We start from the raw sequence: 22,175 nt of genomic DNA, 5'->3' as shown, positions 1-22,175 counted from the left end.
CTGCTAGGAAAACAAAGAGAAGACACAACCCGGCTCTCCCCCATCTCACTCCTGCTCTCCCCACTCTGGTTTCCTTCCCCCTCCTCTGGTTCACTCACTTTCTAGATTACTTTCAAATTACTTCCTCTCCTCTCAGCCAGGTCAGACTGGGCTGCAGCCTGTGGCTGCCATGCCACGCCATGGGCTTCATGAGTCTCCCAGGCAAGTGGCGGAAGCCCGAGCACCTGACACCCTAAGGTAACTGTACCAGGGTGCCGGCAGTACTGGTTGGCGAGAGCTGCTTGGGCCAGCATTGACATCGGGAACTGTAGCGCCGTCAAACCCAAAACATTTCCCGGAAGCCTGTCAATGCTGACACAATTCTTTATGAGAGAAAATCAACAGGAATCATTCCGACTTTCCATTGGATAGCGGCGAAACATTTCACTCTGATCAGGCAAAAATGTCTGGGTTTGACTCTCATCCGACTTGCCCTTGTTTTGACTTTTATATTACATTAAAATATCACATTTCATCCTATTTCTATAGTTTAGTTAATAATCCATAGAATGTATTATATTTAATATGTTTGTATAATATAAAAGTCAAAATAAAAGGAATCAACTTGAAACAAAACATTTTGATGGTTCTCAAAAGGATTTTTTAAAATTTTCATTCCACGGGAAATTTTGGTTTTTTGTTTCGATTCAGATTGAAGATTTTTTTCAGAATTTCCCAAGAACAGACATAACAATGTCCAGCTGCCCTCTGGAGCAGGCTGGACAATACCTTGCGCAGCTTTTCCAGCTCTGTAGTATTATTTATGTTACCAAAGCTCCTAGGAGCCCATTGTGGACCAGGACCCCACCATGCTAGGAACTGTATAAACACAGTGTGTGTCACTGCTGGCAGCAGCCAGTCCGGCCCTGTGCTCATCAGTCCCTTGAGAGTCTCGTTAACAACCCACTGTCCCCCTCCACCCGCTTACAAGAGAGGGCTGGGTGGTTCATCCTGGAGAACCTACCCATTCTTTTGTCCTCAGAGCCCCTATGTCTAACCCTTGGAGGTCACTGGTCCCCATGACCACTAGCACTGACCCTGAGACACCCAGAGAGCATTGGTACCTGTGATCACAAGCACCTACCCTACCACACCTGGTGTGCATAGTGGGCCATGTTCTGCTACAAGCAGGACTCCCTCTGGGGTTCCTTCAGCCCCTTCTCCCTGGACATTCCTCCTTGGAAGGTCCATTTCCCAACACCATTCATATCTACAGGGATCTCCCTCTGCTATCCCTCACTCATTGTCTGTCCTCCCTGAGACAAGGGGTTGTACACGTGCCTCTGAATCTGCCTGCATGTCCTCTTTAACCCTTCCATCTCCTCCTGGCTTCTGCCCATACTGTAGGGGCTCCAGCAAATCCCATTGTATCTGTCCAAGGCTGGCACAGAAAGCTTTACCCCGCTGTCCCGCTCAAAGCCAGGGACCTGGGAGAGGTATAATGTCCTAGAGAGGCTGGCACAGCCTTGCGGTTTCAGGTCCCCTGCCTGGCCCCTACAAGAAGATGTGGCAGGGTACAGAGGCTGTAAACAGACACAAGGGATTGATGGAGAATTCCCAAGTGCAGGCACTTCATTGGTATGTCCCAGGCCACCTTATACTGATGGCCCCCCTACACCCTCTCCATGCAAGTCCCAACACCAGGGCATGTCAGGTGAGGTCGTGCTACAGGACAGTCTGTGGTGTTGTGGAGCAACCTACAGGCACTCTCAGGAGGCTGCTGTAATTAGAGGTCCTGGCTGCACTGATCTCTGCCAAGGGCACCAGCAGCCTCAAGGACAGCCCCAAATTGCCAGGGTGCAGTGCTTACAGTGCAGCACAGAAGGCAAAGCCCCCCCAGGAATTTCCCAGGAGCCACTTCACCACCTAGAGCCCCAGAGACTCTCCCCAGTGTTCTGCTCTTGCCCTGCCCCATGCTTGCCTGGCCCCTGCACTGGGGTGTGCGGGGGGCCTATGGCCCAACACAGCGCCTGCCCCGGGGTGCTCCAGGGGCCAGCCTTTCCTGCAGACCCAAAAGGGCCCGTTCTGATCCCAGGGCAGTCCATCCCTTTAATTTAATTTTTAAATTATTTAATTTAATTTAACTTATGAGGAGAGGCTGAGGGAACTGGGATTGTTTAGTCTGCAGAAGAGAAGAATGAGGGGGGATTTGATAGCTGCTTTCAACTACCTGAGAGGTGGTTCCAGAGAGGATGGTTCTAGACTATTCTCAGTGGTAGAAGAGGACAGGACAAGGAGTAATGGTCTCAAGTTGCAGTGGGGGAGGTTTAGGTTGGATATTAGGAAAGACTTTTTCACTAGGAGGGTGGTGAAACACTGGAATGCGTTACCTAGGGAGGTGGTAGAATCTCCTTCCTTAGAAGTTTTTAAGGTCAGACTTGACAAAGCCCTGGCTGGGATGATTTAATTGGGGATTGGTCCTGCTTTGAGCAGGGGGTTGGACTAGATGACCTCCTGAGGTCCCTTCCAACCCTGGTATTCTATGAATTGTCGCAGAGATTCAGGGATTTTAAGACCAGCCCGCTGTCCTTCCCCTCCCTTCCCCGCTGGGAGGCAACGCACTCTCCCACCTCACAGCGCGTGCATTAGGATGCACCTTTCCCCTCACAATCCCCTCACCATATCTGTAATTGATCTTGAAGAAACACCGTCTTGACACCGATTGCCAAGATGCTATCAGGGCTGTAATGGGATTTTTATATTTAGCTTGGACAAGGGACGGCTCTGTTGGCTGGAATGAAATGTTTCAATAACTGTGTCTGCCCAGGAGCCAATCTGATCCCCCTGGCTGTGCTGCCTCTTTTCACTCCTTTTCACAGGCTCGCACGCTTTTCTTCCTCCCTCCCGTTACCTCAGCAGCTTCCCTGGCTCTCTCTCCCCTACCATCCATCCTGCTCCTGGGCCTGGGAGTTCCCTTGTCAGTGTATTACATAGCTGCAAAACTGTACTTCTCTCTCCAACCAGACTGTCACATTCCCTTCCCACACCTCCACCCTCGCCTGCCGCTCAGCTGCATCCAGTTAGCACCCCAGCTACTGCCATCATCTCCAAGTCTATCAGAGAGAAGCATTCCCTTTCCAGCAGCCTCTGAGCAGGCTCCGGGCTGACCCTGGGACATGTCGACGCTGCAGCCACATCAGAGGCACAACTACAGCGCTGCTGGAGCAGAGACACTTCCTTCATCAACAGAAGCGGGGTTTCCATTGATGCAGGTAACCTACCTCCTCAAGAGGCAGTAGCTAAGCTGATAGAAGAATCCTTCTGTTGACCTAGCCACATCTACACCGAAGGTTAGGTCGACCCAACTCCAGCACGTAGCTAGGGTGATCTAATTTTTCAGTGTGAGCAGGCCTGAATGAGGGTAGGAGAGGGAGAGAATAGCCTCATTTTTCCAGGTGCACAGACAGTATCACAGAGATAGTATGCCCCAGTCACTGTGCCCTGCAGAACCTTCGTGCTGGCACACCCAGTACAAACGGGCTATCTGGCAGCTACATGGCCCTGAGGGTACCTTCTGCAGCGACATCCCTGCACCTGGCCCCCCTGCACGGGGCATTGTGGGGCGGGAAGAGAGCAGGCAGGAGGGGACAGGCTGGAAAGTTATGACATCAATGGCCCACAGATGGCTGCCCTACCCTGCACCAGCACTGAGATGAGCACCGGAGCAGGGGGCATAATTGCCCCTCCTTTGGCTTAGGCAGGGCTGAATTCTCCTGACGGTCCCTTTTCTAACAGGAATATTGGTCTCCAGGCCCTGCTCCATTGGTAAGTCACTGTGTCCCTTCGGCACAGACCTGTGACCAATTTCCTTCATAGTAACTGCCAGGGCTAGGGTAGTGAGTCAGACATTCATAGATTCCAAGGCCAGAAGGGCCCATTGTGATCATCTAGACTGACCTCCAGTATAAACACCAGCCAGAGACCTGCCTCAAAGTAATTCCTAGAGCAGATCTGTGAGAAAAACATGCACTCTTCTATTGAAAAATGGACAGTGATGGAAAATCTACCACAGCCCTGATTAGCCATTGGAACAGTTTGTTACCCTCACTGTCAAAAATGTATGCTAGGAGGGTGGTGAAGGAGGGTGTACTTTGTTCCTAGATGTATACATTTACATTTAGCATGAGGCTAATTTACCAAGCAATCCAGATCGCTCTGAATCAATGACCTGTGCTCTTCATTATTTAACACACCCCATCAAATTGTGTGTCATCTGCAGACTTTATCGGTGATGAATGTTTTCTTCCAGACCCCTGATAAAAATATTAAGTAATGTAGGGCTAAGAACTGATCCCTATGGGATCCCACTAGAAACCCACCTGTTCAATGACAATTCACCACTGACCATCACATTTTGAGACCAATCAGTTAGCCAGCTTTTAACCCTTTTAATGTGCGCCACGATACTCTTATATCTCTCTAGTTTTTAAATCAAAATGTCTCGCGGTACCAAGTCAAACGCCTCGCAGAAGCCAAAGTCTATTACGTCAGCACTGTCACCTCTACTCCATGGTTGGGCTCTAGGCAGCACTCTGGAGGGGCTGGTGGAAACAGACAAGGGTCACAGTGGGGTGACCCTCCACGGTTCCACCTGTCACCAAAGCAATCGGCTGGAGTTTGGCACAGTGCAAGGACACTCTGCACTCTTCCCCTGTACATCTGCTCCTTCATCAAAGCCCCTCACCTTGCCGTGCAGCTGCCCACCCAGCTCCACGCACAACTCTGCTGATGCCTCTGTCCTCCGCTGCAGACAAAAGGGGGTTCTCCACTGCGGACCAGGATGTAGAATGTTCCCATTAACTGATGAGTTAATCCAGACATGCCCACAGTGATTAACCAGAGAACCAGCCCTCAGATCTTTTGGGCCCTTCAATGACCACAGCTGACAGAGAACAGAAAAACTTGACTTACACTTATTCTGTTACAGCAGAAAAACAGTGAACAACCAGATCCAAATCCCTGACGCCTCCAGCCAGGTATCTCAGAGCACCCACCCTGCCCCCACCCCTACCTGCAGTACATGACTCAGGTTCCTTTAGCAGGAGCTGTGAGCAGCAAGACCCGGGCTCTGTCGGACCATTGGGAAGGCCAAGGTGACCCCGAGCCCATTTCCTGCCACACCCCAGGACTGGGGAAGGCAGAGCTGCTCCAGCTCGAACCCTCAGCAAACCCCAGTGGAAGTCACGCTGATTCAGCTGTTATTTCAGTCGCAGTGCAGCCCCTCTCCAGTACCCTTCCCATGGGGCAGAAGGGGCGAATCGTGGAGTTCTTAGGGATACACGAAGTGCCAGTGGAGAGCGAGGGAGGATCCTGCTGGCTGGGACCTTGAGGGAGAGTTCTCCTCTGAGCAGTGAGTGGGACTGCCAGACCTTGACTTTCTGTGCCTGTAGGAGGCCCTAGTCCTGGTGGTCTCTACTGTGCTTGTACCTTGCTGGTTCACCCAGGGCCTGCCTATCTGCTGAGGAATGTGTGACTCCCCTGAGTGTCCAGGCAATTGCAAGTGAAACTTTATCTCCAAGAAACAGCAGCTAAGATGGGAGCTGGCACCAGGAGCGTGAGCGGACCTGAAGACATGGGGGGAAGAGAGCAGTGGAACTGGGGGAGGAGGCTGGAAGGCCAGAAAGAATTACGAGGGGAGCAAGTGAAAGTTATTCATTCCTGGGTGACCCTCTCCTGCTGCTCTCCCCTCCCCGCCACAGTAAGGGACCAGATTGCAGCCACTCCTAGCAGTACCTCTGTTAGACATTGCTCCGTAGTCTGGATGTCCTGTTACAGTCTAAACATAATCCATTTGGATCACAATTCTCCCTAAGAATGGACTCCCCTTCAGACCCTGCTGCTGCAGGGAGGGACTCTGCCTGCCCATCCTTTCGCCACCTGTTCTGATTGGCTAGCGTAATCCAGCCCTGCAATGCTAAGAGCTACTGGCATCCTTGAGTTGCATGACTCACAGGTACTGTAATCAGGCAATGCCAGGACCCTCTAGCCAGTCAAGGGCGAGCCTTCCACTTGGCATTTTCCCAGGTGAAGCACAGCAGATTGTCTGGGAGATCAGCATGCATGGCGCGGGCACTGAACATGGAACACGCCATGTCTGTGTGTGCGTGTCCCTCAAATGGCTCGGGAGCGTAAGCCCGGCCACCGTACACACCAGCGGGCACCCAACTCAGACACAAATGGGCAGGCGTGCTCAGAAGCTTAGCTAGAAGGAGCATGCGTTCATGGTGCCCCCAGGCACAAGGACAGGCAGTCCAAGCAGGCTATGAACAGGGACCATAGTGATGGGAAATCAGCCAACGACAGAGAGGTATATGGAGATCAGCCAGCCAGATGCATGTTTAGAACCAATGGCCAGCTCTCACAGAGATCATGAAGAGCCTGCAGAATGAATGGAAGGGACTGGATCGTGCTGCCCAGTGCAGGCAAGAGCAGGGAAAGCTCCCCATAGGAAGAACAAAGGGGAAGTGACCAGTCACACACACACACTGCTTCAGCCCTCACAGCGAGGCCCATCTGTTGCTCTAGACAGAGTGTGTGCTCCCTTGGGCCTTTGTTTGGGCTGTTCTCCTATTGTTCCCCTCCCTGGCTGCGGAGGACACTGTCAGGTTGACAGAGCTGCAGGTTAAAGCTACAGATCCTAATTCCTCACCCTGAGCAATGCCCACAGAACCCAGGTTCTCCCACCCGCCTCCAGTGCCAGGAAGCAGGGCCTACAATATCGCCTACAAATCTCAGTCACCAACAGTTTGCCAAAGAGCCACTGCCCGGCAGGCAGGTGCTGGGAATGGCTGATGCAATGAAGGAGGGAGCTGGGGAGGGAGCAGCCAAAGGATACGTGGTGCACTCAGACTTGCTGCCACTGCAGAGGCAGGACAAAGGCACTGAGCAGGGTAGGTTTGCTAACAGCACGTGAACGAATCTGTGGCAGCCAACCTCCCTCTGCCTGCAGGAGAAGCAGCATGATGAGGCACCTTCAAGAGCCAGGGGGCTGTGGCCTATGTGCCCTGGCCCGGTGCAATCACAGGTTCCCATGCTAAGGACACAGCATCCTAACAAAAGCAACGAAAAATGGTTACCTCTGCAGATGGTCCCGTTCTCCACTGATTCATAGCCAGCCTTGCACATGCACCGTCCAATGGGCACCAGCCACTCCCCGTCCCCATTGCAGTACAGCTTGATGGGGACATCCACCTCCTCTGCGTTGGTAATGCATGACCCTCTGGCCGCCACCAGTGAAGTGCTCTCTGCTCCAGAGAGTGTCTCCTGAAACACAGCGCCGTTCTGGATCACTCGGGGGCACTTGCGGTAGAAGACCCGGACAGCAATTAAAGACATGCAGCCCCCATAGTCCTGGAATGCGAGATAGAATCCATTCTTGGAGACCGGCCCAAAGCTGCGCACCTCGGTGTTGATCTTCATCACGCGGCCACCCAGGTCCACCTGGGAGAAGCTCTCATCAGCCGCAATGGTGTCCACCTTTGCCCAGGGGTTCTCCATCCAGTTGGGAAAGGTCTTGGTGGCCGAGTCAAAGTCAGATTCGAAGTAGTAGAGATTGAAGGTCTCCTTGCAGGAGCCAGGAACGTTTGGGATGCTGCTGCAGTCCCGGACGGAGAATTTCATCTCCACGTGGATGCGGTGAGCTCCTCTCCTCCGTATGTACTTGGTCCGCAGCCAGTTGTTCTGATTGGACTCAAAGACGTTGCACACCTGGTACGTCCTGATCGTGTTCATGTTCTCGTCATATCCGCTCACCTCTTCCCACTGTGGATGGGACACAAAGAGTCACTGGGCTGCATTGCATTTACATTCACTGGCAGTCGGCTTACGCCCATTTACATACCCGATGGGGGAACATCTCTGCCTCTCCCCACCCCCTGATAGACAAAGACTCAGGCTGCCTGGAGGCAGAGGAGAAGCCCATTTCAATGTGGGGTCAGCTGCATCGGTACAAACTGCGCTGCACCAGGGTCAATTGTATCTACACTAGGGCTCTGGCTAGGTGCAGCCACCCCAGAGTCCAATGCCAGCGTACACTGGGTCCCTCCCAGTCTCCATGCTCCCTGAGCCAGGGCACACGCCTCAAATGCTTCATGCTCATCTAATGCGCCGCGCAGCCAGGTGCTGGGAATGGCTGATGCAATGAAGAAGGGAGCTGGGAGGGAGCAGCTAAAGGATACGTGGTGCACTCAGGCTACACTGCCGCTGCTGGGACAGGACAAAGCCACCACACTGGCTAGGGGCTCTCTTCTCCTGGGTGGTTACTGGGTTTTCACTCTTGTTAGTGGGAGATACATGCACTGATTGGCAGAGGAGACTCTTCAAGGGTCATTAAAGTACCTACATGTGTCTAGCACAGTCTGGGCCTCTGTTAGAAGGGCTCTCACCTCCTGGCTCATTCCACTGTCACAGGGGAAAGGGTTACTTGATATTTTAAAAAGTAAATTGCAAAGAAAACCATGAAGGGCCAGAGTCTCCATCACTTCCACCCTGAGCCGTCACTTAACAGCTGGGCAAAGGGAGTGAATGACTGTTTCACCATTACACAGGTACAAGTGACGGTCAGACTCCAGGGGTGAAATCCTGGCTTCACTGCAGTGAATGGCAAAACTCCCATTGACTTCAGTGTATTTGTGCCTTCCAATGCTCCTTTATGATGGAGACAGATGTCTCTGAAATGTACTGTGTGTTTCCATATTTTTTCTCCAAGTAAAATGCCGTCTCAGCTCTGCATCTCCCTGTCTGTCCTGGGGGCCTGGTGAATAACCTCATCCGTAGCTCTGCCTCCTGTCCCCACCCCGAGATGGGAAGGATGCTATGTTGTAGAGGACGCTGCCCCAACCCAGCACTGCGCCTTGCATGGTCCAGAGAGAAACATGTGGCTGTAACACAGAATCATAGAAGATTAGGGCTGGAAGAGACCTCAGGAGGTCATCTAGACCAACCCCCTGCTCAAAGCAGGCCCAATCCCCAACTAAATCATCCCAGCCAGGGCTTTGTCAAGCCTGACCTTAAAAGCCTCTAAGGATGGAGATTCCACCACCTCCCTAGGTAGCTCATTCCAGTGCTTCACCACCCTCCTAGTGAAATAGTGTTTCCTAATATCCAGCCTAGATGTCCCCCACTGCAACTTGAGACCATTACTCCTTGTTCTGTCATCTGCTACCACTGAGAACAGTCTAGATCCATCCTCTTTGGAACCCCTCTTCAGGTAGTTGAAGGTTGCTATCAAATCTCCCCTCACTCTTCTCTTCTGCAGACTAAACAAGCCCAATTCCCTCAGCCTCTCCTCGTAAGTCATGTGCCCCAGCCCCTTGATCCTTTTCGTTGCCCTCCACTGGACTCTCTCCAATATGTCCACATCCTTTCTGTAGGGGAGGGACCAAAGCTGGACACAATACTCCAGATGGGACCTCACCAGTTCCAAATAGAGGGGAATAATCACTTCCCTCGATCTGCTGGCAATGCTGCTACTAATGCATCATTGTCTACTTTCCTTTTCTGAGCTGAGTGCGAGAACGTGCATGCGCTGTGCCCGGTGCTGCGTCAGCAGGGCCCGTGCAGACCAAAGGGCTCTGTTCCACACAGAACAAACACCATGGGGGCAGTGCAAGCTCCACTCCGCCTGCAACCTTGGCCTGAAGCTTGGGGTTGACAGTGGAATTTGGGCTCCGGGGCCCATTGCTTCTTCAAAGCCTTCCATAAAGGGTTCCACGTGGGACAGCTCCTTGTATAACAGGGATACTAGGAACTAGATTGAGACCTGTTGGCTCATTTTACACAAGGCATCAGCCTGGGCTGGACTCACCCAGCAGCCAAGAAGTGAGAACTCCAGAGTCCCTGACTGATCCCTGGCCCAATAACACAGCCAATAAGAACAGCATGTGATGGCTGCTCTCTTGGCAAGCACATAGGTGCTGAACTGTGGCTCTCCAAAACTAAACACAGCCTGAACTAAAGAGCCAAGCTTCCTGGCTCGGGCTGCAACAGACTCCTGTCCTCTGCGGATTCCCTGAGGGGAACTTGGAACACACACAGCAGTGGGTTACAATGATACACGTTTTAGGAGGCCCCGTGCCCCTAGGAAGTGGGCTCTGCTAAAGGAATGAGCTGCCCCGCCAGCCCCTCTTTGCCATTAGGATGTCAGTGCAGTAGTTCCTTCTCGCTTGCAGCCCCGCTCTGCCAGGAAAGGCAGCCTGAGCCTTTGCAGGACCTACCATGGGGGGGCGGGGGCACCTTACACCCCATTCTGGGGCAGCCTTCCACGAACAGCCTGCAAAGTAGTGGGTGGGGGAGAGCAGGCCTCCGCCCCGTTCTGCAGAGACAAGAACTAGTGAGCCTGGCAGAGTGCGTCCCATTCCTGACGAGGAGAGGGACCCGTCAGCAGGGGCCGCCCTGCTCACCTCCAAGGGGCACGGCCAGCCGGGCCAGGCATTTGTTTATTGTAGCTTCGCTCCCCGCTGGCTGGGAGACCATCACCTGGGAAGCTGAAATAGATCCCTCCCCTCCCCACCCCACCCCACGCCCGCCACCCACCTGGGCTTTGGCGTGGTCAGGCTGGTGAACAGCACTTACTCTCCCCTCTGGGACACCCGGCTCCCCCTTCCAAGCTTCCCTGCCTCTGCGCTAGCATTCCCGGGACACTTGCACAGCTCCTGGGACATGCTGCTCCCGCTGCACCAGCAGGAAAGCTCTGGGCTAGGCAGGGTAGGTCCAACCCAAACAGGGACTAGAGTTTTGATCTCTCAGTGCCAGGCTGGGTAAGGTTCAAACACATCACAAAGGGCATTCGCCATCCAGATTAGAGCCGTGTTAAGGTGCTGAAGGAGAACTATTCACTCCAAACTACTTGTCAGGGCTCCTTTAACTGCTTGAAATGTAGCAGAAACCCTAATTAAACACTTAGCCCCTGGGCTGAGGCCCGGCCTCTGCCTTGTCTGCAGGGAGCTGGTCTGGTTTGTGAATAGGGTTTGCTGCCCAGCCCCATGCCCGGTTCCCAGGAGATGGATCGGGGGTGGTGTGTGCATGGCATTCTGGGGGCTGTGTGGTGAGGCTGCGGCAGGGACGTGAATCCCATCTGCGAGCAGGTCATGTCTTTACCAGGGATCCTCTCCAGCAGGGGCCTGTTAACGGTCCGGCCTCGCAGTAAAGTAACACGATGCCTTTTGCAAATATCTCCCACTGGTCCCACCATGGTTACAAAGGGGGCAGACATTCCATGAGAACCTGCTTTCTCAGGATTCCTAACTTGGAGGTAAAATCCTTTTCCAGGCTGAACCTTGGCCGAGAGGCCAGGGCAGGCAGCACTGGTGAAAGGTGCCGATTAGCAGCCCAGGAAATGGAAAGTGTCTGGTTTAGCAGCAGCAACATGAGCAGAGGGGGCAGCCAAGCTTCCCCACACTGAGCACATGGCTGAGGCAGGGGAGCCCCTCGGAGAGGAAAGGGGAGCTCAGTCACTCCTCAGCCTCTGTCCTGAGGCTGCCAGCAAGGAAGGGAGTCAGAGCCGGCCTGTGCAAAGGGCACTGAGCCCTTAACCAGCAGTGCCCAAACTTTTCCTCTCGCGCCCCTCTTACCAGTAATGGAACGTGTCCGCACCTCCCCAGGCTGGGAGCACAGTTGTGGCCGGGGGCAGCAGCTGAGGGTGGAGCTGCGGCCAGGAGCGGGGACCAGTAGCAAGGGCCAGTGGCCGAGCTGTGGCCAGGAGCAGGGCCGTGGCCAGGGCCTGAGGGCTGGGCTGGAGTGGAGTTAGGCACAGAGCGGGGCTGGGTGGTGCACCCCACCCCTGCCACCACATAGGGGCTGGCATGAGTCCTACCATGCGCTCCCGGATATTCCTCCACCCCCCCCACCCCAGTTTGGGGACCATTGCCCTGACTGAGAGCCACAAACTCACCTCACATTGGACATGGAACAAACCTACAGGGAAAACAACCTCTCTAGACATTTGGCATATGTGACTGGGATGGTCTCTTCTTGTTTTATGGCTGCTTCCTATCCCCCTCCCCTAATCTCCCCACCTCTCATGCCCCCACCCCCAAACCCACCAAGCTAATCTAGACAGGCAGCTCTTTGAGCCCAGGACCCTGCTGGTATTCTATGTTCGTACAGCACCTGGCTCCATGGGGGCCTGGGCCAGGACTGCCCTCGGCATGATGGTAATCCAAATAAATAACAGCAATACCCTGACCAAGACTGACTGCCCACTGACCTCACCTCACCCTGTCCTGTGTCCCTGCTCCCTCTTTCCACAGCCCCTCAGGTCGGGCTGGGCAACATGCTACACTGACGCACAGGAAAACAGTTCCTGGATATTCTTTGTCCCCAGTTTTCAAGCCCACTGGGGCAGATAGTCAAGACTTTCTGCGCCCAGCAGGTTGGATATTCTCAAGGGGAAGAGGCTGGCTGCTGAAACCCTGACCCCAACAGCCAGCAGAGCTGGCTGGCTTGACGAGCACCCCAGCAACTCCCAACTCACTCCAGGGGCTGTGAGAGGAGACCCAGGACCCAGGTAACATCCAGGAAATACATCTGGGCTCCTAGTGACTGATCCATCGCTCAGGGCCAGGGTGCAGGGCTGATGGCATGCTTTCTAAAGCTCCCCTAGGGACTGGGACTTGGTGATGGAAAGGACACCAGGGTCTCCCTATGCAGTCATATTTGGGATGTTTCCCCTGCTATTTCCCTGGGCTTTCCCTGTGGCAGGCTCATCCACGTGCTGTGGCACCATCCCTGGTGACTAACAGCAATAGCTGAGCCTGTCTGCTGCACAAGGTCTCCTGGCAGATCTAAAGGCCATTATTACATCTCCCTTAGCTGCCTCCTCTCCAGAATGACCCTGCCCAGTCCCCTGAGCCTTCCACACCTGGCAGGGTTTGTTTTCCAACCCCGGCACCTGTTGTTCTCCAAGCTCTCTCCAGCCTCCGGTTCCCAATGTGGAACCAATGCTGCAGTGGAGGCCTGGCTCTCAGCTCTGGGAAAGGTACTGATTTGACAAAGCTGAGCCCAGCAAACAATGTTCCCTAGTCTGTGTGCGGGGCTCCCTCGCCTCCACAGAGCCCAGTACTTCCAGAGAGAGGGCAAAAGAAAGGTTCTCTTTGCCTTGGATGTGGCAAAACTCCACCCCAGTGCTGAATATCCAGGCTGCTGCTCAACATGCCACCAATGGAGCCCAGGTGGAAGGCAAGCGAAAGACATGGGTCTCCTTGCCAGAGTGAATGGACACGCCCCAAATCCATGTGCTTGCTAAAGAAAGCTCTTTGCCCCTCTGCTGCCCCTGGCTCCCGGATCCTTGCAGGGGCCTGAAGGCTCCTTCTCAGGGGAGAAACCGGTTAACATTTGGGGACGTCTCCCTCCGGCACAGGTGGCGCTGAGCACACCCTGGAGCAGGAACGCATGGCTACCCAGCAGGCCGCGGCTGGGGCAGGCACACGAGTTCTTCATTTGTGGTGTGCACAGATGTGAGAGGGACACTGGCTGGGAGGAGGTTTAGCCATCAACTGGGCCGTCCCAAGAAAGTAGAGCTCCTCCCATGGCTTTGTCCAGGCCAGACAGGGTGCAGCATCCAGCGGTGGCCCCACCCCACCCACAACACCTAAAGCCAGCGTCTTTCCCATGGCACAGGCAGGAACCAGCACCATGGATTGTAGCAGCAGGAAGCAGCGGGGTCCAGGGTTGCCCGGTTCCTGCTGCAAGCGGGGAGCAGCATGAGGCAGTGAGCGTCTTTGGAAACGCTGAGTGGCACACTCCGCTTGGAGAAAGAAAAGGAGGACTTGTGGCACCTTAGAGACTAACAAATTTATTTGAGCATAAGCTTTCGTGAGCTACAGCTTGGCGTGCAGCAAGAGGGGGAATCTGGTAGGCACTAGTGACAAAATCCCAGGCATCTGGAATGGCGTATCAGAAGCCTGCTCACTGAGAAGCCAAACAAACAGTTTCCCATGGACGTGAAACCTGATGTGTTGGGAAGACGCCCTCCCTGAAAACAGGACTGCCTTACCCAGCACAAGGCACTAGCCAGAGCTCTCATCATTCCCAGAGCGAACCCCTCCACTGCTTGCCGCCAGCAGAAATTCAGTGCTAACTCTCCGAGAGCTGCCAGAGCACACCTGCCCAACAGCCCTGGCCCTTCAGGCTGTGAAAAGCCTCACGAGAGACACTCAGGCCCTACAGTGCTAGGCATGGAGATTGCGCCGTGTACATTTAGGCTAAATACCCAGTGGAGGCACTCACATAAAGGCAGCCACATGATCCTCACATAGTTCCAATTTTCCTCATTTGCACTGTCCACAAATCTGCCTCCACAGATTTTATTTCTCACTATCATCTATATTGCAGTGGAAAACTGCAGCAGGTTTTGTCACACATTTCAGTCACTGGCTGTTAGCAATGCTGAGTGGCCAGGGGGGATAAAGAGGAAGCAAATGAACATTCAGTCACAAAATCTATTGACGGGAACTTCCCTGCCCTGCATGAAATACGGCTCTTCCAGCATTATCATCCAGAAGAAGACTGTCCTGGTGTCTTACAAAGGCAGTGGCACCAAATTACAGGGGCAAGTAGCACAGAAAAGCAACCAAAAAATCATAACAAATACAGGTGGGTTCTGCAAGGAGAGTGTATTGGCCCGGTCCCCATCCCCTCACACATGCTGGGTGTGTATTGGTCCGGTCCCCTGTGATCGAACATGTCAGGTTAGGACAAAGCAGGTCAGGGCGATTGAGGCCAACGGAAGGCAAGCCGCCTGCATCTCTGGGGTCTGCCAAGCTCTCTGTGCCTCTGGTGTTCCCCAGGCCGTCTCCAGTCCCTGGTGATCCCAGAGCTGCGGGGGAGCAGGGACGCAGGGCTGGAGAGCCCAGAGTGCGGGTTGTCTGCGCCTTCAGAATCTCTAGTGAGGCTCCTCGAGTGGCCTGGCAATGCCCCAGCTGTGGCTGCAGGCCAAGGCCCCTGGCTCTAGGGCAGATCCCCCCGCACCCTGAGCTGGGAGGGGAGGAGGAAGAGTAAGGCGTGTCAGGGCTCCGGTCTAACAACTCAGAGAGCCCTGTCAGTGCCCAAGGCAGGTGGGAGACTGCAGTGGATGCTGGGCAATAACACCGTGCCTGGTACAGCACCTCCGTGGCAACGCAGCCTCCCGCACAGGAGGCAGGGCCCTGTGGCTGGGGAGCTGAGGTGCCAAGAGGGGCCGCGCCTTTCCCCAGTCTGTGGTGGCGCTGCAGATGGACCCCACATCGGCCCACCTTGCACCCCATGCTTTAACCACACCAGCATACTCCCTCCTGTCAGCGCCAAGACCTTCCGCACTACAGCAGGGGAATTCAGTCTGGGTGTGGCAGGGTTTCTGGACTTCAGCAGAGCCCCAGGAACTGGGGTGGTTAAGTAACAACATCTCAGATCTGGATCGTCTCCCGAGTCACCGTCCAGTGCTTCCCTGACTGCCTGTCATATGCCTCTGCACTTCCTGCACTGAGCCAAATGGTTCGAATTGTGGCTTTCGGTCCAGCTGAGATCCCACAGCACCAGCACCAGGTGCCAGTAAGGGTAGTAAGAACTCCCCTTACACTGCTTGGGTGTGAGGACACAGGAGCAGGTGGGAATGAGAGCCTTAGTCGGAGCTCTCCTCCAAAGTGCTCTGCTGTCACAGCTGAGCCAACTGCCAACATGGGGGTCTTGTAGTTTACTGCTGCGGGACAGGAAATTCCTCCTCCCCCAGGCAAGGGGAAATGGCCGAGGGACATGTACTCCAGCGTGGTGTCTCTGTCACCATGGTTTTGGGGTGAGCCCTGGGGCGGGTGCACAGCTTCTGCACTTGCCATGCAGACACACCTTGGCCTCCGTGTGCCTGTCATACTTCTCCTGGAGCCTGCCAGCTCAGCCCCACAGACCCGACAGAATAGAGTCTCTCAACGCACACATAGTCACCAAACTCGGCTCAGTCAGCACAGCCCAGAATCCAGGGCCCTCCGCTGACAACACCTCGCCCCAGCGAGTCATCTGCAGTGAACATGGGCTGCTCCCAGCTGCCAGGCAGGGACAAGGGAACATGGTGCTCAAACCCTGCAGGCCCACCTGCGCTGCCGTGTTTCTCTTCATTTCTTCAAATGGATCTTTGTGTTATGGGAGAGCACAGAACAGACCCAGCGCTTCTCTGGTGTCCTTCACAACCTCCAGGCCAGGGCTGAGTCTGGAGTCATACAGCCCTGGAAGTCGGATGGAGTTTGTCTGAGTAAGGCCCCCAGGATCTGGTTCACCGTGAGAGTGCTCTGGTTGGAGTGGAGTATAGGGAGAGTCCAAATTACCTCACTGAACTTCCTTGGACGTGTGCGCCACTTACAGACCCAAGTGCCCAGGCCCTTACTGGGTGTTACTCAGTACTTCCTCCAGCAAGCTCCCATTGCTGCGAGCAGACAGGGCGTCACCACTGTCAGATCTGGCCCACAGTGACTGGCTTCCTCGGTGCTAATTCCCCAAGACTGCAGCACTTATTGCCAGGAGGAGATGCCAGTATCCCTTATGGAGAGGGGAAAGGCAGGACCCCTCTGCCACGCCTTCTGCAGCTACTTGCAGGAGCTGAGCTGTCTAGCTCTGGCTGCTTCCCGACGAGCCAGAGAAGCCAGGCCAGTTTCACTTGCCATTCTCACCAGTTCATGCCAGGCCCTGGGCCTGCAGCAGGTGTGTTTGGGTTCAGTGTTCCTGTTCCTGGCCACGCCCTTTTCCAACCCGAACAACTGACATTTCTCACATTTTGACAATTAAAAAAAAAAAAAGTTCTGGGAAATTTTCTGATGAAGCATTTGCTGAATCTCCCACCCCCCTCTGAGCATTTCAGCGACTACAGAGAGTGGGCTACAGCTTCAAAAGCACCTGACTGCCGTTTTCAAAAGGGATTTAGCTCCTTAGGCATTTCAGTCCGATTGACAGTCAATGAGAATTTGGCTCCTAATCACGCAGATGCTTTTTAAAATCTTACCCCATATCAAACATTTTCAAAATCTCAGAATTCAGGAATTTGGGGGGGAACGTTTTTGCCTTCTGCTTGTTTTGGTTTTGGCCCTGTTTCAGTGAATCTCTTTTAGTAAACAGTAACATCTAGGATTGCTAATCTGCCCCAATCTGTGTCCTACACCACTGTTCCCTTCAATCCCGAGGAGAACAGAGAACTCACCCCTGAGGGAGGATGCACTGTCCAGCCCAGCTCTGCCGTCGCCGTGGTGGAGTCCATTAGCGTTTCTGTGGGGAGATTACAAAAGAGAGCCGTCAAGGGGAGAGAACCAGGAGGCAACCTCAGCAGGCAGGTCCGAGTGAGCAGCACAGCAGGGTCCGGACCAGGAAAGCCATTCACGCACCCCAGGAAGGCCTCCAGTCACGGCTCAGGGCAGAGGCCTTAACAAGCAGATTGGTGCAGAAACCAGCTATGATCCTGGGCAGCGAGCAGCATCCGCCCCAGGTTAGCATCTTGTCTCTTCACATACCACTGATGACCCACTCCAGAGCCTAGGGCTTCCGCCAGAGCTGGAGCTCCGCCAGCTGTCAGCAAGGAGGAGGGCCCACGCTCACGTAGGGCCTGATCCACAGAGAGCCTGCCCTTTGCCTCCAGTGGCACTGGACCAGGCCCCTGGAGCCAGGTCCAGCCCCAGCTCAGCTCGTGCACTGGGGATCTCCCTCAGGACCATGGGCTGGGGAGAAATTCTCCAGCGGCCTGAGGAGCTGCTCTGTAGTCCCTCCCTTAGGCTGATAATGGGCTGATCCACAGAGTGGCAGACAGAGGCCACTCAAGACAATCTGGAGTGGTAGACAAAACTTCAGTGTGCTGTACCCCTCCTCCTAGGCCTAGGGCAGCTAGTCATGATGGAGGGGTGGCCAGGCCAAATCTGAGTGAGTGGCGTTGTGACCTGGCACACAGGGTCGCAATGCCACAGAGATTTGGCCTAGCCGCTCTCTGTCATGACGGAGGGGCAGCCGGGCCAAACCTGCAGCTTTAGGCAGCTGCTTAGTCTACCTAAGACTAGAGCGGCCCCTGCCCCACCCCTTCCCTGGTCTGCCTTGCCCCAAACAGGAGCTAAGCTCCATGCATGCAGGCAGTGCTGAAGCAGCGGGGTTCAGCAGTGTTATTGTGCTGCCAACCCTGCCCCTCTGCGTAGAGGAACACCTCCATTCTGCACTGGGGGTCAACACCTGTCCCCAAGTGCCATGTGTGCACAAGCAGCGGCAGGTACCTGAGCCGTCTTGGTGCTCAGGCTCAGCCTTGGAGGGCCCTGCCATTGGTCCACCTCTCAGCATGGCCCTGCCAGCCTTGCTTCACCCACAATCTGTACCGAGAAGGGGGCTGCAGCCCCGCCGTTTCACACCATCCCCAGGTGAAATCTGCTCCTCCAGGGGCGAGTTTCCCCTTCAAAAATATCTAATCCTCATGGACTACGTGGCGGCAGCTCGGAAACGGCAGTGCAGGAGCTGCAGCCCAGCGAGCGGAACTAGAGGCTTCTCTGCTAACCTCTGCTTAGAGAGCTAAATGTAAAAGAACATGACGTTTTCCCACCTCTTTGCACAGTAAGAATAATAGTCAGCAGCACTGCCAAAAAGCACATTGTAGTGTACAGGGAAAAACCCTGACTTAAGGATTTAAACAACATTAAACTTTAACATTAAGGCTGATTTTCCAGGCAATCTGGGCCCAAAGGCTTTAGGTCAGATGATGTTTCAGCCCATCAGGACTGAGAAAAAAATAGACCAAGTTTTTACAGACAGTGCAGGTAGCAATGATGACCGTTAAGGCTGCCAGATACTTTCATTATAAGATCCTTCTTTCAGTTTCTTATAACTTTGCCAACATTTAACCATTCAGTCTGAAACGTTGCTTGCCAGGTGTCTGCCTCAGCCTGAGGTGTTGTGGGAGGTTTCAGATAAAACGGTCCAGCCATTCCTCTGAACAAAATTAGGAAAATTTTGTTGCTGTGCCCATGTTAAAAACAGCCACACCAAGCGCTCTCAGTGGGACATGGGGTGGGGACTGCTGCAGCATACACAGGAGCCTCCACAGTGCCCCCTCCCACCCCGGCTGCGGAGTGGGGAAGCTGGGAAACTGAAGACCCCCACATTCCACTCCAGGTTCTCCCACACCCTGCACTCTACCACACTGAGTTGCGTGCATGCAAGGTAAGTCTCATGCCTGGGCCCCCCGCCCCCATCCACCGCAAAGGGCCAAGCATGGCAACGGCAGGGAGGGCTGGATTTGGGGCTGCTGGGGAGTGACACGGGTCACAGGGTTTTTACCATCTCAGCCTTTCTTTCAGGGATTTATTTATTTTTAAACACAGAATCCCTTTGATTTTTGCTTCTTTGTGTTTAGGAATAGGCTAGGTTCAGGTACGCTTGGAAGCCTGTGCGATGGAACCACAAGCAAGGGTTCTGTTAACCCGCACACAACGCACAACATGGGACAGGTGAGCCCCAAAGGCAAAAGCAGGGGATGGGCTGGCAACGTAAACACTGCCAGGTGTGCTGGGCACCTTCCGATGCAGTGGTCCTGGCAGGGAAGAAAGAGGCATCTGAGGCTGTGGCCCTGGTGGGGCCCCAACTGGAGAGATGCTCTCTCCCTCTGCTCCGGGTTAGCAGTGTGGAATTATGCACGCTCCCTCCAGGCAGCCTCCCAACGACACATGCAGTCAGGCCCAGGGAGGGTGAGTGGGGGAGACACAGCGAGGGCCCAGACCCACAGAGCTCAATAAGGGACAGCTAGGCTAACTGGTCTGCACTGGGGAATCCAGATACCATGCGGCTGCCATTTGCCTCTGGAAGTGTTACCAGACAAGCATGCCACATACCAGAGGCACAGCTGCCTGGCGACTTGGGGAGGGGCTTGGGGGAGGGCAGAGAGCAACGAGCGGGGGCCTCAAGGAGGGGGCGGAGTGGGGGCAGGAAGAGATGGGGCAAGTGTTGGGCCTCGGGGGAGGGGATGGAGTGGGGCGGGGTCTCGGGCGTTCCCCCGCGGGGAAAAGTAAAACGCAGGGCCTATGCCCCATACACAATATAATTTTATGCTTCAAGTTTTTTTTCTTGTCCATTTCTCCTTAATACCTTTTGTAGGGGAGAGCTAGCAGTCCTCTGTGTTATTAGCACTGTATATTAGCAAACTGCTGTATCATAAGCATTGACCAGATACCTTACAATACTGGCAACGTAACTGCATCTAGTCACCCCAGCGTATAAGCAGGACTTAAAACCCATGATGAGATGGGTTCCTGATGAGACAGTACTAACAATGATTTCTTCTTCGGAGGAGTCCTCTCCTTAGCATAGATATGAGTAGCTGTGTTTGCTCTTGGCCTCTGTGCTTTCTGTATCTTTCTGTGTTGTGCTCAACTTTTATGCTAAAATGTATTGGAAAAAATATTTTAATTACATTACTTCTAAACAAATTTCCTCCAACTTCAAAGCCCGCTTGGAGGGCTGGGTTCAGGGAAAGTCTGATGCTTCCACGACAGACTGTATCTTAACTAGTGTGCAGCCTTCTCTGAAACGGCTGCCCAAAGGGGACTTGTCTGCAGAAAGCTCTAATTGCCTGAAAACAGGCTTGGGATGAAAATACCTCCTGACCCCTAATGAGAGCATCCCAGACAGTCCCATGTGACAGTGTGTGATGGAGAGTCTATGGCTAAGGCTGCACTGAGGTTTGCGTTTATAGCAGGGATAAGATCCCTTTCTTAGGTTTGAGTGATGTGCATCTCTAATGTACAGCGCACACGCACGGTGAAGAGTGCATTTTCAGGGACGCTCAAAGTCAAGCTGTTGAGGAGTTTAGGAGCTGGATGCAGTTACACATGAAACACGGCCTGGGATCTCTCCTTTTCTCCACTCCCTCCAGCTCCGAAAGGGCTGGGAAGTGACCCTTCAGACTTTAGGCCCACGCATCTCCAGACTAAGGCCCCCGTCCAGCAAAGCACTTTAGCACGTGCTTGAAGTTTTGCAAGTGCTTTGGAACGGTGCTGGACCAAGGTCTGAATTCCCGATACCAGCGAGTTTTATATTAAAAAGGAGACACGTTATGTGACTTTTGCCAAAGGACACTGACAGAGATTGCCTCCTTCACACCACAGCCAGCTCAAAGCCCAGGCAGCGAAGGGCTGGAGTAGGAGTGAACCTGCACTCCCCTGTCCTACTGCTCAACCTACCTCCCCAGCCTCACTCCCTTAGCCCCCCGCAACCCCTCTCGCTAGCTCTCCCATAAAAAGAAAAGGAGGACTTGTGGCACCTTAGAGACTAACACGTTAATTTGATCTGCTGGGTTTACTGGCTATAATGGGAAACTTATTCTGCTTGGAAACTGGCACATCGCCTTTCCTGCTTGCACTGCCTAGACACAGCAAAGAGGAAGGGCAGACACTCAACAGAGAGTCCCCAGCATTCATTAGCACTGTGGCCTTTGGAGTCACTTTTTGTTCAGCTCTAGTCACGTTGATAATATCCATATTTGCAGAACACAACTCCTCCTCCCTCCACAGCTGCCCATTCAGCATCACAAGTACCTAGCCCCTTCCCTGGTCTGGCTAGCAAACAAAAGTTTAAAAACAGAGAGCGAGGCGATATGACAGGATAGATGGGGAAGGGGGCAGGAAATTAAAAACATGTCCAGCTAGACAGAGCAAGTCTGCCTCAGCAGCCCTATCTACACTAAGGTTGAAACCATGCTAGCAGCAGCCATATGGCTGACATCTCTGTCCTGCTCTACCAGTGATTTCAGGCCAACATCTGACTCATGGGTGGCTGCACATGGAAATGCAGCAGCATTGTACCAGAGATACCGATCAATCATTATTTCATCCACCGTCAGCTCCCGGTTGGATGACTCTCTACATGTTCTAGATCGCAGGCTGCCACTCTACAGCCTCAGCAGATGGCACTGATTTCATCGCAGATTCTGAGCCAATCACATGGGAACCACAATCCAGCATCCCTGGGAGGCATCCCAGAGATGCTGCCTCCTACTGCTTGATCCTGGCAGGTGAAGAATCAAAGCACCTTGCAGCAAACACAGACAATGGGATTTCTCTCTGCTTTTAGCACCCAGCATGAGGGGAGGGGGGAAGATGGTCAGAGGGTCTCACCATGTGCAGCAAAAAGGTGAAAAAAATCAGAGGCTTACACAAACA

General features: G+C 53.8%; 1 protein-coding gene across 4 annotated transcripts in view; it reads right to left on the bottom strand.

Annotated features, from left to right (window-relative positions):
- EPHB2 (EPH receptor B2) overlaps positions 1 to 22,175 on the bottom strand; it is a 279,799-nt gene that overhangs the window by 174,662 nt on the left and 82,962 nt on the right. For all 4 annotated transcript variants that reach the window (XM_084651374.1, XM_084651376.1, XM_084651375.1 and 1 more), the window contains exons 2-3: positions 17,195 to 17,259; positions 7,116 to 7,800 (exon numbers count right to left, since the gene is read on the bottom strand). In XM_084651374.1, the coding sequence (XP_084507500.1) occupies positions 7,116 to 7,800; positions 17,195 to 17,259 (750 nt within the window). The remainder of the gene's footprint in view (positions 1 to 7,115; positions 7,801 to 17,194; positions 17,260 to 22,175) is intronic.

The sequence above is a fragment of the Lepidochelys olivacea genome, assembly GCF_965140295.1.
Source record: "Lepidochelys olivacea isolate rLepOli2 genome assembly, chromosome: 18".
NCBI lineage: Eukaryota > Metazoa > Chordata > Testudines > Cheloniidae > Lepidochelys > Lepidochelys olivacea.
The sequence above is the reverse complement of the archived record's forward strand: the minus strand, read 5'-3'. Positions and strand labels throughout refer to the sequence as shown.